Here is an 18833-nt window from a genome sequence, read left to right as displayed (position 1 = left end):
TAGAGACATTGCAAATTTTTTCCAGAATTATATCTGTTGCTTGTTTGTGTTGAAGAAGTTTGTGAAAGAAGGGCATGATCCAAAGGCCATTGAAAAATAATTGGAAAGAATGTCATTGACTTTATTGGGCTTTGGAAAAGGCCCTTATTGAGCAAAAAGGAAAGCAAGGTGAGAGTGAGAGAACAAACAGTCTTCCAATTCTGCTGAGCATGCTGCTTTGAGATGTAGCTGCTCTCGTGTGGAGAGAAAAATCATTTCAGGGTTGCACACTGGCTTCCAGTGGGCTGCAGAGAAAGTGCATGTAACAAATCTCTTATATTTTGAATGTCCCCTTAGATCGGTATTCATTTGGTAAAACAGATCATAATTTGCTACTGAGTGCTTACAATAAAGTTTTGCTGTTTCTTTTACAAGGAACTTTACAGAGCATGACAGGAAACGCAGGGCCTTCTGCTCATCAAAAAGTTCTATCCAAGTGAAAATGGCTTTCCACTTCAGAAAAGCAAAACCTCACGTTGAGAATGGTTGACCAAGTCTGGTTTGGAAAGTGTGAGGGCCCAGATGTTTGAAGACCCATTATCGGGGCACATATTTTTTTATGTGCACCAACACTTTTCCTTATGTTTTGGGCATTGCCATGTTTTTTATACCATCTCTAGAAATGCCACTTTAAAACCTGTGCTTCTTTGGGAATGATATGACCTCTCATGTGTTACAATCTATGAGCATATATAGGACCTGATCCAAAGCCCATTGAAGTCAGTGGGAGTCTTTCTATTCGGTGGGGCATGGATATGATCTATTTGTACTACATCTTTAGTTTGCTGAATACGCAGCATTAAATGTGGAAACCATGCTCTTTTGACCCTGTCCCATTACCCAGAAATACTCCTGGGAGAAAATACATATATTTCTGGTCTCCCATTCAACAGCAGCCACACTTCTACACAAGCCAGTTCCATCTCGCTGTATGCTTTTTTTTGTTTTTTAGTTACTTACCATTAGGAGTGTATTTTTTTCCCTTAGGCATGGCAGTGTAGAACTGTGGTTCAATATTTGAGATTGGGAAGGAATTTTCCCCCAAGTGAGACTGGCAGAGATCATGGAGTTTTTTTTTGCCTTCCTCTGCAGAGTGGAGCATGGGGACTTGCTCACTGGTAAATGGTGGATTCTCTGTGACTTGATGTCTTTAAATTAAGTTTTGAAGACATCAGTAACTTAGCCAGAGGTTAAGGTCTGACAATAGGAGTGGGTGGGTGAGGTTCTAAGCCCTGCAATGTGCAGGATGATCACAATGGTCTCTTCTGGCCTTAAAGTCTATGAATAGTCTCCCTGTTTGCCCCACTACTTCGATGATATGGCATCTGTGAGCATTACTGGTCACTGGATATCTTTAGACTAGCTTATTTTGAAGAAAGTGTTTTTGAGTTTGAGAGGAGCCTACCCCCCTCAAAAACAAACAAACATCATCAGGCTTTGATAGGGGAAGGAGTGCACCTCTTTTACAAAATAGCGTGTGATGATTAATTAACTGTCCAAAAGGGCCCTGATTCAGGGCCGTTATTATCCATTAGGTACAATAGGCACAGTGTCTAGGGCCTACGAAACTTTCAGGGCCTACGAAAAAAATTTGTATATATAATTTTTAATTTTTATTTAAAAAACTATTTATTAATAGCTTAAAATCAAATTAGTTATTTTGATCAGGGGGCCTACGAAGGCAAGTGTGCCTAGGGCCTACGAAGGTCTTAAAACGGCCCTGCCCTGATTTAGTCTTTTTATAGCACTTGTTCAAGGGCATTTCTTTAATTAATCTTAAAGATTTCAGTCTATCTATTTATGCTGTGCCTACTCTATGAGGTAGGGATGTGATTTTCCTACTTGAGTACACATACCTGCACTAGCTCTCCTCGAATGAGTGCAAGTGTAAATAGCAGTATTGCTGCGGTAGCATGGGTAGCAGCGGTGGCATGGCTTAACGGTGCCAAGTACACACCTGCTTGAAACCAGTGGATATGTAGTTGGCCTGTGCCTCCGCTGCTGCTACCCGTACTATGCTACGCTGCTATTTATACTTGTGCTAGATCAGGGAGAGCTAGTGCAAGTATGTGTACCTGAGCAGAGGAATAACACCCTTAGTTTGCAGCATAGACATAGCTGTAGAGATTGGCTGGAATAACGAGCATTCCGTTTTACTCAGAGTACACTTCTTGTCCACTGATACTCCTGTCCACAGAAGGGCTTTGTTTTGAGATAATTCTCTGAAATATCTACTCCAGTAGGAGTAGGAGATGTCTCCACTAGGAGACATCTTTCGGGAATCATTTCCTGCTATCTGCCATTTGTTACTTTCTGCTGTTGTGCATTTTCTGAGAGGTGTGAAGTTTAGAAGTGGTGGAGTAGTGTCCCACTTTTCGGTACAATTGCCTTGCTCTGTAATCATTGTGACCTGACTGTGAGGATACTCATCATCCTGCCAACTCCTGACTGAGAACATTTTTACCCGCAGGTTTCTGGAGGTTTTCTTAATATACTGCCATTCAGCCAATCAGTGGCTGACCATAGAGAAGTACATGAGGGGTGAGTTCCGCAAGTACAACAACAACAATGGGGATGAGATTACCCCCAGCAATTTGCTGGAAGAGATGATGTTGGCTTTCTCTCACTGGACCTACGAGTACAGCAGGGGGGAGCTCCTTGTCCTGGATTTGCAAGGTGACTGCCAAAATGCAACAGTTTAGCATATAACTTAGAGATGTCACTAAGAAAACAATGTTGTATTCAACTTAGAGAAGAGGAGCCAAATTTTGCTCCCATTTGTACCTATGTCATCCCTGAGCAATGCCAAAGACATTCATGGAGTTACACTGTATTTACACATGTGTAAATGGGCATTGTGGAATTACTCAGAATTTATATAGGTGTAAATGAGAGCAGTTTCTGGCCCCATATATATAGTTTAGGAGTACAAGCACCATGTACTAAAACAATGTCCAGTAACATTTCAACTGGCTGTATAAAAAACACTTTGGATGTAAATGTTGATGAAGATTGTTAAATATTTGTAACAAAAACACATTTTACTCATCAGAAGGCTGAAACCTGGCATTAGTTATTGTTTATATTTTTCATTAATAAAACTGAAAACAGTTTAAATAAGTTGCAGTTCTGAGAACTATTCTCAGAGTCTGGTGACTCCTCAAAAAGCAGAGAACGTGGGATGATTACTTTACAATACATGTGTAAAGGGAAACATGGTATATTTAAAAAAATTGACATTTGGCAGTGTACAGAAAATGAACACCATTCAATTTAACAACAAGCAGTTTAAACATCATTGATTCTCATTCCTGTCAAGGGCAATATGTACTGCTGGACAGAGGCTTAACATATTTACATTTTTCAGCATTCAGAAGCTGTGAATTACAGTAAGACTGCCTTGTCAAGCAAAAAAACCTTTTAAGTCCATGCTTGCCTTAATTTGGTTTTATCTTCACATTAAGAAATATAAAGATACTTTAAGTGTGTCGTTGGTGCAACATATTGCAACTGAGCCCCATGTCTTCCCTTGTTTTTAAGATTTTGTTAGGTTTATTATAGTACTCCTGAAATAGACCAGGACCAGTGTCTTCAGCCTGGAAAAGTTAAGCATGCACATAAATCTTTGCAAAACGAGGGCCCTTGTTTCCATCCCAAACCGGGAAACAGAAGTGTGAAAAAATGGAGTAAAATTATTTACAGAATTCTTTTGAACCTCTGAAAAAGTCTGCCTTAGGTTTGGGCCATACTAGACTGGCTTTCCCTAAATTGGAGCTCTCTAATCAGAGTACAAAGCCAGTTCCTGTTGGAACTCCAAGCGGACTAGGAAACCTGCAACTAAAGGGGGGGGGCGGTAAAATCACTCTCTCTCTCATGTGCGCACACACATGCAATCTCTATAACTATATTTACTATACTTCTATTTAAATATATTTACCAAAGCCCTTTGGCATGTGTTACAAATTTTCAAATATTTTAACATACTGTGAGCACAATAGTTATAGCTAATCTTTACCTATCTACCTGTACCCATTGCAGAACATTAGTTCATCTCTTCTGGACCATGGGAATTAAAATAATTGGATGTTATATGTTCATAGAAGTTTTTCTCTACATCAGAAGTTCAACCATTTTCTCAGATATAAGGCAATTACTTTTTAAAGTAAAATCTCATAAGCATTGGTTTGAGGAGAGGAGTTCAGCGCAAAGGAGTCCATTCTTCCATTGATTCACCACAAAATGCCTATTAGCACTGACTGGAGTTACTTATCTAACTCTACTGTAACCACCAGCAAGAGGTGAAGGGAGAATGGACCCCAGCATCCTCACAGCACAACATCTAAATAAAGGGACATATTCTGGTACCTTTACTCACCTTGAATAGCACCTTTCCCTATAAGTAGCCCTATTGAAATCGATAGGATTTTTATAATGAAATAAGGTGCTATTCAACAGGAGTACAGTCGCAGAATTTGGCCTCATTTTACTGTAGTTACAACAGTTTTGGCAACTATTTCCATCGTTACCTAATATAGATCCATTTGGGTAAGTTTCTAGCCTATCCATTACTAAATCCAAGAACATGTAATATCTGGAATAAGGTGAGAAGAATTGGCATTTATTTGTCTATAGTTAACAAATAGCTACGGCATTTTATTGTTTACCTTAAGTGTAAATTTAGACTCTACAAAGAAAATTGATATTTACACTGGTTATGATTTCATAACATGATATTTAAAAAACAATCTTTGCTTGTAACACATTCTGTCTAATTTACCGTAGGTGTTGGGGAAGACCTGACAGATCCATCTGTTATTAAACCTGAAGGGAAGCAGTAAGTTTATTGTCATTTTATCAGATGTCATTTCAGAACGTGGTGTGTTTGATGTGATTCACTTCAGACAATCTATAGCTGATGGTATATTTATGTGGACATTTATATTCTCAATGGGAGTTTTTGATTTTTTTAAATAAAGAATTAAATATTTGATTTGAATGTAGTAGTTTTTGTTTTTTCCCAAATGGTGTAGTTCCAACTGAATAATTATATATGATCTACGAGAATGGAGACGGGGCTGGACACACAAGATTTCTGGTTTTGCAACAGGGCTGTTAATAGTGCTTTTTATTTATTCAACACGTCATATAAAATGGCACTGGGAGATGCATTAGTTTTGTTTTCTGGGTGTTGTGGTACTTTAGTGTAATTTTTGTTTGGTTTGGTTTGCAAGTGGCTGGACAGTGTTTCTGACCTAGAGTGTACAGGAAGTCATACCAGATGATCTGGTGGTCTCTTCTGGCATTAAACTATGGCACTTGGGGCTTGTCTACATGAATGTTTAGTTCACAGCAAGGTGGGCTGTTAATAGGCACACTCGCTGTCCATGTTTGTTAGTGCACTTTAATCTACTCCTGTTTCAAAGTGGAGTAGATCAGAGTGCACCAACATACTGTTAGGATCCACAGGGACAGTCAATGTATGGGAAGGCTCTTCAGGGGTAGATTCAAAACCCAACTTCCTGTGAACTAAATGCTTGTGCGGATAAGCCCTTAGTTCTGCACGCAGTGGAGTCTGCTTGTATGCATCAGAGTGTCCGATCAAATCTTGTCTCCAGTTAAATGTCATAGCACCCTATGTAATATAGGTAAATATCATTAACCCAATTCCACAAAAGGAGACACTGAAGTTCAGAAATATTAAATGACTTGCCCAGGATACAGAACAAGTCAATTCCAGAACGCAGATTAGAAACCTGATCTCTTGTCTCCAAAACCATTGTTGTTGTTAATACTATTGGTATTATCAATAACATTAGTAATTAATAAACAATCACACCACATTAATAAGTGGTAATTATCACATGTTGATTATAGATAATATATATGTATTATTGCAAAAAATGTGCTAGATGTTTCACAATAAAGAGAAAACAAAATCCCACCCTCAAACAGAATCGAATTTTGGACATGATGCTACAAAGGGATGTGTGAGACAAAACAGTAAGGAATGCTTGGGAGAAGGACAGAAAACATAGTAATAAGATCAGACAAATGAATAAAGGGACCAATAATGTACCATTGCAGTGAATAGGGTTTTGCCTTTGACTTCAATGGGAGGCAGAAGCAGAGTGAAAATAAATTGTTTGTGGGGACTGTTGTAGAAGTCTATGCTTAAAGCATTAGACCATAGCGCTTCAGCTGGTAGGTCACTTCACATCTCTGTATCTTGGTTTTCTCATCACTAAAAATAGGGATAATAATACTTCTTCTTTGAATGTTTGTCTCTATATGTATTCTGCAGTCAGTACACATGCACCTGAGACTGGAGAATTCTTGGGAGTAGTGTCCACTGGTTCACACCTGCACCCTTGCTATTCTTGTGCTCTGTGCCAAGGATATAAGGGGTGGGGCGGAGCAGGGCGGATCAGCACTTATCCGGTTCCTAATCCACAGTGTCTGGCACGGATTCTCATCCATGTTTTCCTGTAAATATTTCAAAGTTGTAGATATAGTTAATTAGTATTAGTAGTTTTACATGTGCAGCTAGCAGTTAGCTTGAACCCCCACCCCAGGGAATTCTCCAATCCTTCAGTGTGTGACTTAGATTATATCTAGACCTCCAGTCTTCACAAACTGTGTCTCCCACTCCCACTCCATTTTGGTCTGCAACGACGACCAGCACTTGTTCTACTGTCTCGGAGAAGCTCATACCTAAGTGTAGTATCCTTCTGCAGTTGAGCACGGCAGGTGCTAGAACTCTTACTTCTGAAGCACTTGATGAAACACACCATGAAGCCTCAGTCAGATCTGAGCTAGGGGGAACCCCCTGTACATTGGCCTGAGCCACAGAGCTCAAGGTCTGACTCAGGAGCAGAAATGTCTAAAGAGAAGGACCCTTCATCTGGGCATTCTCACTAGAGTCAGGGCATTCTCATGAGCATAAAAGCAGACCCTTTTCTAGATCTACTAAGGGAAATGATCCCTCCTCAACCCCATCCAGGTCAGGTGAGTCTTTGCATCCAGGACACAAGGACTTAAGTCCTCTTTAAGCCTTATGGGCATGATCAGAAGGCACATAGGAGCAAGGCTTCTTTAGTACTGTCTACCACACTGTCATTAACACTGACCACGGTGCAGACTAAAACAAAGCACTGAGAGCCGAGGCACCGTGGACTGTTGAAGACTGCAGGGTTGGAGACACCTTCACTAGCGGTACCGTCACAGCCTTGTAAGGAGCCAGCAATTACTAAAAATCCCTTTACACTGACTCCAGTGGCACAAGGTGACGAGTTGCAGTCTTTGAAAGTTCCAGTATCTTACACTTTACACTTCTCAGGCCCACAGTCTTCCCCATTGCATGGTCTGATCCTCACCAGGTAGACTGTAACATCAGTAGAAGAATGCACTCAGAGAGAAGCTCATCTCCCATCCCATCCAGTAGCCATGGTTTCTCTGCAACGGTGCTGATGGCACTACTAATGAAACAAGACTTGACCTTATCACTGGGAGAGTTGGATGTAATAGTGGAACCATCTTACCTTCCACCGAGGGAGTTCAGCTCATACAGGGGATCGGGAGAGTTCTGGCACCAGTTTGGTCTGCCACCCCCTCCTTGGGACCATTGGTACCCAGTGACTTAGGGATTATTGCAATCTAGTTTTTACCCTCAGACTGGCCTTACTGGGGTCACAGGACCCATACGCATGGTGCCCAAAGTCTGTATGATTTAATAGGGAGTCTTGCCATCCCTCCCCTCCAAGAGGCCAAATGCAAACTCCTGAGCCTATTGAAGAGGATGATGATGAACTGAATAAACTGGTACCACCAGTACCAACAGGTGTATCATCTTTCTTGCCTAATGAGGCTGTTGCTCCAGTCTCACTGTCTTTTCCTGATGACCACAGATAATTCCAAGAGCTGCTTCAGAGAGTGGCAGAAGAGTCCCAAATCCCCTTCGAGGATGTCCAGGACTCACAAAACAAGTTCCTGGGCCACCTACAGCCTGTAGGATTGTGCTGAGTCGCACTCCCAGTGATTGAGACTCATACTGGAACCAGCAAGAACTGTATGGCATATGCCACCTATCTGTGCCCCTGCCTCCAAGAGGGCAGAAAAGCCCTACTTTGTTCTGCTAAGGGAACAAAGTCCTTGTTTTCCTGCCCTGAATTCCCTGGTTGTCCAAATGGTCATGGAAATGTTCAGACAGCAGCCCAGTGCCACCTCTGCCAGTTAGGAAGCCAAGTGTTCGGACCTTAGGGGGAGAATGGTGTTTACTTCCACCAGCCTCCAACTTAGAATTTCTAACTACCAGGCCTTCCTGGCCAAATATGATTTTTTTGAACTATTCTACTGGACTATTTTGAACTATTCTGGACTTTAAAGGCAAATTACCCCAGGACAATAGGGCTCAAATTCAAGCCCCTATTGACGAGGGCATATTAGTTGCAGGAACCTTGTTACAAGCAGCAGTCAATGCTGCGAATTCATGGAGATTGCTATCATAATGCACCAGGAATCTTGGCAACACTCTTCAGGGTTCCCCAGGGAGATACAGAATACTGTACAGGATTGCCTTTCAGGGAAGTCAACCTTTTTAATGAGAAAACAGATATGTCTCTGCATTCAATAAAGGACTCAAGGGCAATCCTCTGGTCACTGGGTATATATACACCAGCCTTGAAGAGGAAGTACCATAAGCAACATTACAAACAGAGATCTTTATCACAGCCTTTCTTACGAGCCACCTTGCAAACAGCAGAAGGTGCAGAAATCAAGATACCCTGCCCCATCCATCTCTACTGTAGTCACCCAGGCTCACCCCTCAGCCTTTTGATGGGACTCTGGGGAACTGCAAATTAATGTTGATGCCATCTCTATCTGATTCCGAGATCCACATTTCACCCTTCCCACAGAAGATTCCTCATATTTGTGGTGAGTCCTGACCACTGAATACAGGGTACTCCCATTCAGTCTAGCAACTGCACAGGGTCTTTACAAAATTGTTTTCCGTAGTAGCCATGCAACTCACACAGGGTGGTTCTTCCATCTTTCTTTATCTAGATGATTGGCTTCTTACAGACAAGACTCTTTCAGAAGTCATAGCATTGGCCTCATCACTGCTCCATCTCCTAGGATCTCTGGGAATCTTTGTGAACATGCAAAAGTCTACCCTGCCTCTGGCTCAGACTATAGATTTCATAGGAATGAGCTTAGATTCAGAACAAAGGCTTATCTACTATGGACAGATTCCGAGTCTGGGCAACCCAATAAATCAAGTTAAGCACAACCCTCTGACATTGGTCTGGATTTGCCTTATGTTTCTGGGTCACACATGGCATCATCTACTTACATTGGTTCACTTCCACTGCTTGCCTGCTTGGCTTCGAACAAACACAGCATGAACACTGTAGTGACAATCTCCAATAAGACAAGGGCCTCTCTGATTCGGTGGAGAGATTTGGCACAAGTATATGTGGGCATTCCTTTCCTATCCCCAAGACCCAACAGGACAATAATAACATGGACAGTCACACAGCACAGGGCACTTGGATGCCCTGGGAACCAGAATGCACATAAATGTCATGGAACTCAGAGCAGTCGGAGAAGCATGCAGGACATTCTTACCATGAATCCAATCTTACATTCTCTCATAATGTCAGACAATCTGACAACTATATTCTACATAAACTAACAGGGAGGAGTGAGTTCCATTTCCTTGTGCTTAGAAGCGGTCAATACATATCAAGAATCACATCATCCTATCAGCAGTGTACTGCTCTGGAGTTCAGAATTCTCTGGCAGACAACGTCAGCAGGTACTTTGCCACTGACCTTGAGTGGGTGTCACACAGCTCAGTGGTAAATAGCATCTTTGCTCAGGGGGAGTCTACATAGGACCTGCTCCCAGACAAACAGGAAGTACAGCTCATACTATTCCAAGGGAGCTCAGGGCCAGTTCTTCAGAGCTGATGCTGTCCTACTTCCTTGGATAGACCATTTGAACAAGGCCTTTCCTCCTATACTATTACTTCCTCATGTTTTGCAGAAGATTCGACAGCACAGAGATTCTCATCACGTCCAAATGGCCCAAACTGTCCTGGTTCCCAAGTCTCCTGCATATGTCAGCCGAGCCATCCATCAGCATTCATCCCTTTCACAATCTCTTGACTCAGGATCAGACACCCCAACCGAGAAGCTCTTCACTTCACAGCTCATTATTTGGATGGGTGTCGGATCTAGAACATTCCTATTCTGAAACTGTGCAAGCCATTCTCACTAAAATAGAAAAGACTTCACCAGAGAATGTTACCTAGCCAAGTGGAAGCATTTTTCCATCTGGGCCCAGCACCACACTATGCCTTCCAATACAACAGGTAGTCCTGATATTTTGAATTACTTCCTTACCCTCCAGAAGATGGGTCTTTCCCTTAGTTCGATGTGAGTTCACCCAGAGGCAATAAGCTCATGTCACCCTCCAACAGATGACTGCTCTGTATTTACTCACCTAATCACCTTCAGGTTCTGAAAGGGTTTAATTAGAACTTTTCCACTGATGAGAAGACTAAACGCTTGATGAGACTTTAATTTAATACTTTCAATACTTACCAAGCCACTTTTCAAACCCCTGGCTACCTGATCAATGCATCACCTGTCAGTGAAGGTTGCCCTCCTTGTTGCCATCACCTTGGCCAGACAGGTATCTGAACTGGGGATCCTAATGGCAGACACTCCTAACACACTATTTCATAAATACAAAGTCTTACTATGACTACATCCAAAATTCACCCCTACAATAGTTTTAGAATTTCACATAAACCAGACTATCCACTTACCTCTCTTCTTCCCAAAACCTCATGCCTCCAGTAAAGGAAAAGACTTCATTCCCTTGATGTGAGATGAACATTGGCATTTTACCTACAGAGAACAAAGCAGATCAGAAAGTCAGCTAAGCTGTTTGTTGCCATAGTGGAATGAGGCAATGGTTCTACAAGCAATCATGCCTCCTCCATTGTCACATCATCCTTCTCTCTGAGTACTACTTGTCTGTCACCCACAATGGAATGCACATAGAGACAAGCCCTCAAAGAAGAAAGGGAAGTTACTTACCTTTCATAACTGGAATTCTTTGAGATGTGTGATCCCTAGCTGTATTCCACTATGTGCTCTGGTTTCCCTCTGCTTAGGGGAAATCTCTGATTTGCAGTGAGAGGAGTAACTGGAGCGGCATTGGTCCACACTTCCCCTGTACAGTCAGTCCAGAGCATGAAGACAGCAAGGGTGTGGACCAGTGGACACTACAGTCTCAGGCACATGGAATGCATGTGTACCCGCATTGGAATACAGATAGGAACCATACATCTTGAAGAACTTCAGTTATGAAGCGTAAGTATCTTCCATCAATTATGGGCACTTAAAGCATTACACCGAGATTAATGAAAATGAGTTTTATAGTTTGCATTTAAAGATTGGAGAAAATCCTTTTTGTTTGCTCCATTATTTCCAAAAATAGCCAGGTATTTGATATTCTAGCAAACACCGATTATAGCAGACACAGATTAATGAAGCAAAAAAACCAGCTTGCTTTTCATGTCTTAGGGGAAATCTTAAGAACTTCAAGGAGAAAAACAGTATTTTGAATTTTGGTGATCTGAGAGAATATGAGAATGAAGCCACAGATGGAGTCTGTATACAGCTAGCAATATACTTGTGCAGTGTTAATTCCAGAGATATACTTCCTAAAAAAATCTTTAAAATGCACTCTTAACTTTCTCCTTCACTCACCCACGAGGGAAAATTTGTAGAAGTATCAGGGTCTGTTTTATGTTTTCATTTATAATATAACTTATTTTTCCAAAAACCGCGTGCTGCTTGAAAAGTTGCTAGCAAGACATAAAGGCGTGTCTTTGAGTTCACATTCTCTTAGATACCCAGAAGAGAGTGGGTGATATCTGATTGATGGGTGGGCCTGATGCATATTTTAGTACCACTAATAATCATTATAATGATTATTAATGTGTTGTTTCTTTAGTTCCATTGATTCTAGGGTTCATTTTAAAAGTAATTTAAAAGTGTGGGAGGTTTATGCTATTATCTCATAATGGGTCTTTTCTTTCATGCATCCTACCGTTGCCTTTAAAATGGAGTTTTTAATGCCAAGACCTGACCTCCTATAATGGTCTGATTCACAACAGTTCTGTAGTTTTCTATACACTAGTTCATTGATGAAAATTACTGAAATATTTAGAAAGGGTGCTCGATGGACTAAACTCAGGGCCAGATCCTTAGCTGCTGTAATCAGCACAGCTTCATTGACTTCAACAGAGCTAAACTGATAAAAGCCAGCCAAGGATGTGATTAAGAGCTGTATGTGAGGTGTATAGTATGAAAATTGATGCAGTTCGGATTCCAGATCCAAATATAAATAGCTGAAACTTTATTGCCAGGAAAATACAGGGGCAGTGTCCAGACGCGGTTTCAGTCCCTGCAGTCTCATGTGTTCTCTTCTACACCAGAGCTCTGAGAGGCATTGTCTCTGCTGGATAGTGCCTCCTGGAGCTCCAGACAGGATGTGGCAGCTTCCACTATCAATAGCACATGGCTGTGCCTATAAGTCATGAGCAAGCACAGTAGTTGCATTATGACAGTGGTTCAGATTCAAAGGTACTGTAAATAGGGGTTTAAGTTTTGCGTTAGTAAATAAGGATGAGCAGCATTAGCCTGGTTTAATTTACATGCTCAGAGAGCTGAAGAACAGGATTGTAGCAAGAAAAACGTGTCACAGGAGGATATAAAAATATATAAGACAAAGGAGATGGCTGTGGTTAGAGGCAGTAGGAGCTAGAAGAACTCCCACTATCTCCATGCAGATGCCCAAGTGAGTGGTTGGGGGCACCACTAGCAAGCCGAGAATTAGTTCTTCTCTCATGAGACTCATCAGCATGTTTCCTAAGGGCCAAAATAAAATTTTTCTATTGCATTTATACAGAACTGGGCTTCCCAAAGATGCCACTGGGTAGGTCATCTATGTGGATTGAATGCAAGACCTCCAGCTCCAAAAGCATGAGCCTGTATAGCTTGAGCTGACAGACAGGTTCTGTTAGTTCAGAGTCGGCACCAGACTCATCAACTTCTTTGTGGTCTAGGCACTAGGGGGAGACAGAGTCACACTGGATTAGCACAGGCACGCTGCTTTACTTACAACAGTGAGTGCTTATGACTGCAGCTTGTTTACCGGTTTGGATCCAGAGCCAGAAATGACTACCAAGTGTCATGTTATTCAAAGTGCTTTAATGACACTTTAATACCATGCCGCTTCTATTCCATTTCTGTGACACTATGGACCTGCAGAAGTCACTAGAACTGGTCCTATTTGTGTATTTCCTTTGAATGAGCCACCGAACAGCCACTGCTCCGCAGCCAGACATGGTTATCAGGCCTTCCATTTTAGCTTTGGCAGGTCTTCATTGTAACCTTCGAACTCCTCTCCAGGGAAATGGGGATTCATTATACAATAGGAAAAGTCCGTTTTTGTGCATGCCCTTTTTGAAAGCTGCCCTCCTTGGAGGTGATTGAAGTGTTTTTGCGTAGAGGGTGTAGAGATATGTGACAGTCAGATTCTTTTTTTTTTCAGGCCTCCTTTCTGAACTATAATTGATTTCAGATTTTAAAATGCGTTGTTTCCACTCTGCATGTCATTAAAATAAAATATTAGCTTTCGTAAAGTTTCTTTGGAAGTGATCTTTGTGTGCTGTGTTCCGTGATGTCTAGAATGTCAATTAAATTCTCGAGAATAATGGTGGAGAAATATTAAAATTAATGAACACTGATCTTTCAGACTACATTAAGAATCTGTTACAATTATGCAGTTCTTCTAATACATGTCTGGTATGTCTTTCTTCCATTTGTTATTTTGGGAGCTTCATCCAGAATTTGCTGAATGCTTCCACACATGAATTTGGTAACATTGCTGAATTGCCCAGAAAGCGTAGAGACACAGAAATGAGCACAGTTGGAAGCCTTGTTTACCAACAATGTTCTGTATTCTTAATAGTCCCACACGTGTCCGTGTAAATAGAGCTCTGCTTGTTTTAGGAAACCTGTTTCTGTTTGCAAATGCTGGAATTGTATTTGTTTACATGATCTGTTCCTAAATCAGGTCAAAGTTTTATTGAATTTCACCTCTTTGGTGTAGTCCTGGTTTATACCCTAATGTCTGCCACAGTCCTGTTCGCTCTGGGGTATGGAAAACACTTGGTGCAGCACAATCCTGCTTGTCCTAATGTGGAGTAGGTTGAGGAAGGTCCACACCAGAAGATTCTGACCTCTGAGCACCATAGAGCATAACTGTGTCAAGAGGGTTTTAGTGGGGACTGAGTGGATCCACCAGGGATTCCTCCAGTGGAGACAGAGCACAGTGGCCAATAGTATTGCTGCACCTCTGAGGTTACAGAAATAGCAAGAGAGTAATCTGGTACTCCTCCATTGGCTGGGTGGAAGGAGGATAACTTCACCAATCTCCCCAGCTGTGTACTGGAGACCCCATTTATTTAAAAGGGTTTTGACTGTACATTGGTTTTATAAATAGAAAAAAATGATCTCACTAAATAAGTTATCCCCGAAACAGCTCCAGTGCACGCTAAAGAGTAAAATTCCAGGGGATAATGCATAAATAGCATCCTTTGTTTACTTTGAGCTCACTGATATTCTGTTATTTCTTCCAGATCTGGAAGGATGGTGTTCGGACCAGCAAACCTAGGGGAACATGCAATTAAAAACTTCATTGCAAAGCACCGTTGTAACTCCTGCTGCAGGAAACTGAAACTTCCCGGTAAACACTTCAGGATTTTATATGTTCCTGAGCAAATCCATATTAAGATCAGTGTTCTGCAGAAGCTGGTATGGCTGGCATATTGGGCATTCTATTGTGTCTTATTTCCAGTCCATGTCTAACTTTCTAACTGCAAATGAAGGTCCTGAAATGACTAAGAACAGGTATTTACTTAGAGCTCTATTGAGTTGTGATTAAGTAACACTGGCAGGTTATCTTTTTCCTCATTAAAGCTGATGATTTGGAGCTCCCTTTCCATGCATAAGTAAAGCTGCACTGCACTGATCGGCACACCACTTCCCTTTTTCTTTTGCCTGGCTATCATTTTCAAATTAGAAGCAGTCAGTCTGTGGTCTGGAGTTCATGGTGTAAACATCTACCCTTAAACATGTATTAAATGATTTCCTTCTCTATATAAAATAATAGATCACTTTCCAGTGGAATCAATATAGTTACCACAGCAATTATTTTTAATGTTTAAGGATCTGAGGAACTCCGTAAAAATCAGCAATGCATCAGCCCACAGAGAGATCTCTCTGTGTCTTTCTCCGCTCACAGATGTTGCCCTCAAACCTCATCCATCACAGCTTTTGCTTTCCATTTCTTTGGAACCACCTATCACATAAATTATATTGGTTAGAAATGTACTTTTTATTGTGCTACAGATCAGATCAATTTTAGAGGGCTCAGCGTGTCAAAAATAATTGCAGTCGGGTGAAAAGTGTAATGTGTCTGGTGAAATAGAGAGAATTACTATCTATGTAATTTTTTTCTAATGAAAAGTACTTTGATTTCAATAGCTGCCCAATTCTTAATCAGGAGTTGTAATATTATCTTTCATATTGCTTGCCCCTGTGGCCAGGGGATGTCAGGGTGGGGGAGGAGGGGCAGGCCCTGCAGATGATTAACTAGTAAGCTAGGACAGTGGAGAATACATTTGTGTAAGTTCCCCATCCTGTTCTGCCTCTCCATGGGCCCTCCTCTGCTGCATCCTTTCCTGCACTGGTCTGACCTTTCTTAGGAAGATTCAGGTTGGTGTAGCATCCCCTTCTTCCCCAATGCACAATCAAAGGGTTAACACGCCCCTTACACTCACCCTCAGGGTCTGGCGCTTGCTTAGTCTGTGTACATTTTCCAAACAATTACCGTCCATGTCGCTGAATCTGTTTTCCCTCACAGATATGAGAAGAAATGACTACACCCCTGGAAAGTGCAATCCAGCTATGGAAGTGGAAGTGGAGACAGAGGCAGGAGCAGACAGTGCTGTTGCTACTGATGACGAGCCTCTAGAAAACGACACTCGTTTGTGAGCAGCGTGGCTTCTGGCCTTTTGAACACTTGAAAACCCTCCTTTCTTATTGGTTTGGCCACCTATCAAGCTGAAAGGACAAAAGGCTGGGTCTCTCTGATTTCAAAGTGGCCTGTCTGAGCCTGCCTGGAACCCCGGATAATTATTTGGGGGGGGAAGCTCATGCTGCTCTGGGTCTACTGTTCTGGGACCTAAGCTAGCTAGATTACATGGCTTGAGTATGTCTACTCAAGCTGTAATCATACCCTTTGATTGCAGTATAGACATACCCATCAATGCACAGGAGTGACATTTCTCCACCCTCCATAGCTGACTGTCCTGCAGCAGCAGGGCTTCTCAAACCTCTTTTTTTTTCTGGGACCCCCTTTGAAAATATTTCAGGCTGTGATGACCCCCCCCAAAAGTGATGCCCCCGCCATGCCATGCCACCCACCCCCCATGCCATAGTACCCTTACTTCTGCACTGCTGCTGGGGGGCGGCACTGTCTTCAGAGCACCCGGCCAGCAGCCGCTGCTCTCTGGCCACCTATGTCTGAAGGGCTCTGGCTGTCAGCTATGCACCAGGTTGACAGCCGCAGCACAGCATACATAGGGGCTGACAGCTCACGATCCCCCCCCCCATAATAATCTTGTGACTCCTTGAGGGGTCCAGACCCCCAGTTTGAGAACCCCTGTCCGACAGGCAAATGGGGCACATATGTTTTCCAAAGGAAATTCTTTAGTTACACACCCCAGTGCAGCACTGATGCTTTTTCACTTCATTCTAAAACTACTTAGTAAAGGGACTGGAATAAGGGGCTGCCTTACTGAATAACATAGTTCATTTATGCTTCAGTGCCTTAGCTGGAAATGTGGAATTGTTATGAAGTTGAATGGTGTTTATTTTGGAAAATGGCACTGTTTCTGTTAAAGATGTATTTCCCCATGTAGGAATTATAAGATGCTTATTTCCCTGCTATCTTACCTGATCCCCTGCTTTCAGTAAAACAAAGTATGTATGCACATGCATAAATAGTTCTATATGCATATACACAGCCCCCGTGTTTAGTGTGGAAAAAAATGGGGAAATGTTGTGGGTTTTTTTTGGTGATTCTGGGGTGCAGTTTGGATGCAGTTGATGGGCCATCTGAGAAAAAAATACCAGATCCTGCAATGTATTTAGGTGCCTAGATACCATGAAAGTTAAGTGCTTAAATACCACTGAGTATCTGGGCTCAATTGTTTAAAACTTGCGAACAAAAGTCCTCATTATGTGAGTTGGGAGAGGACTGTATTGTGCAGTAAGAGCCCATTCCTCCATTCTTTTCGCACCCTAAAATCCCTTTAAAGTCAAAAATTGAGGATTGAAGCCTGGGTGTAATGAAACCGCATGTCTTTCCAACTGTGAATAAGTGGGAAGGCGAATTCATCCTGTGCAAAAGCAGCATACATTTTGCAACCTAAATGTTTCAATTTTTAAATAGGATTTTATCTTTCTTGAAAAAGTCTATTTGAAAAACTCATTTCTTTAAATATTATGATACAATAGAGAGTTGAAAAGACCTAATGAATAATATAAAAATACACTTTCCTGGGTGTTTAGTTGAATACTGTAGGTGCTTGGTTTTGTCAGCCATGCCCTCATGGGTATATAAGGGTGGGGACGTCGCCAGTCAGATATAAGAATGAACTGAAGTGAAAGCCCAGCTGCAACATTGTGAAAGTATACTTGTGTTTTAAGGTGAGAAAAGCAACCTTTTGAACTAAAGGATTAGGGTTAAACTAAAACTATTGAATGGTACATATTGTAACACTATTTAATACTGGTCCACCCAATATTGGTGCACAGTTCACTTTCTTTGTTAGTGCATTTCAGTTATTTTTAAAATTAAAAGTTTCTGTAAGCTTAGAAGAAATGATTTTTTTAAAAAATTGCTTATATGTGGCATGAATAAATACAGATTTACAGATCCTAGCATGCAAATTTCTTGTCTTACATGATGGCGATAAATCATGCATGCAAATCTTGCATCTAAGTCATGAAATGGGCTATAAATGTGATAAAAAAGAAGGTATTCAGAAGTTTAACAAATGGGGGGGGGGGGGGGAGGAACGCCTTTTGGTCAAGGGCTGGCTCTGACCCCAGTGTGCATGACATAAAATCTTTTAATACCTCCAATCAAATTCCAAATCTTGCACTAGCTGATTTCTTCTTTTTGTAAATAGTTGATACTAGAAATGCCAAATTTTGAAACTTAAAGGGATAGGAAACTTCAAAGAAATGAACCTCACATTTGTATTTTTCTCTGCACTATGTTTTGTAGCTGCTGTACCACTCATTTCAGAAGTCATGATGAGATTGAGTTTGAGACCTCTGAACAAAGACCGTCTAGTTTACTATGTGAAAGAGCACTGTAAGGTCATGTGATTGCGCCAGTAATTTTGTTTCCTTTCAGGCAGCGTATCTTTCTAAATCATGCATGGAAGCAGACCATGACAGTTCAGTGCATAGCAAAGCTACCTGGGATAATATCCTAGCTCCATCGAAATCAGAAGGAATTTTGCCATTGACGTCAATGGGTTCGGGATTTCACTCTGGACTCCAGTGTTTTTCATTTATTGAGACTCTGATCTTGATCTTGCTGCCATTGTAGTCAATGACAAACCACCCATTCATTTC

The 18833-nt window shown here is 41.5% G+C and overlaps 1 protein-coding gene across 1 annotated transcript in view; it reads left to right on the top strand.

The window, feature by feature from the left end:
* Window positions 1-18219, top strand: part of TRPM6 (transient receptor potential cation channel subfamily M member 6) — a 155547-nt gene extending 137328 nt beyond the window's left edge. The window contains exons 36-39 of the mRNA XM_067569200.1: window positions 2510-2715; window positions 4822-4873; window positions 14759-14865; window positions 16045-18219. Of these exons, the coding sequence (XP_067425301.1) occupies window positions 2510-2715; window positions 4822-4873; window positions 14759-14865; window positions 16045-16175 (496 nt within the window). The 3' untranslated portion in view covers window positions 16176-18219. The remainder of the gene's footprint in view (window positions 1-2509; window positions 2716-4821; window positions 4874-14758; window positions 14866-16044) is intronic.
* The last annotated feature ends 614 nt before the right edge of the window (window positions 18220-18833 follow it).

The sequence above is a fragment of the Emydura macquarii genome, unplaced genomic scaffold, assembly GCF_026122565.2.
Source record: "Emydura macquarii macquarii isolate MOO-44397 ecotype Brisbane River unplaced genomic scaffold, CSIRO-AGI_Emac_v2 contig_2897, whole genome shotgun sequence".
Classification (NCBI taxonomy): Eukaryota; Metazoa; Chordata; order Testudines; family Chelidae; genus Emydura; species Emydura macquarii.
Note: the sequence above shows the minus strand (reverse complement) of the source record. Positions and strands in the feature narration are given on the sequence as shown.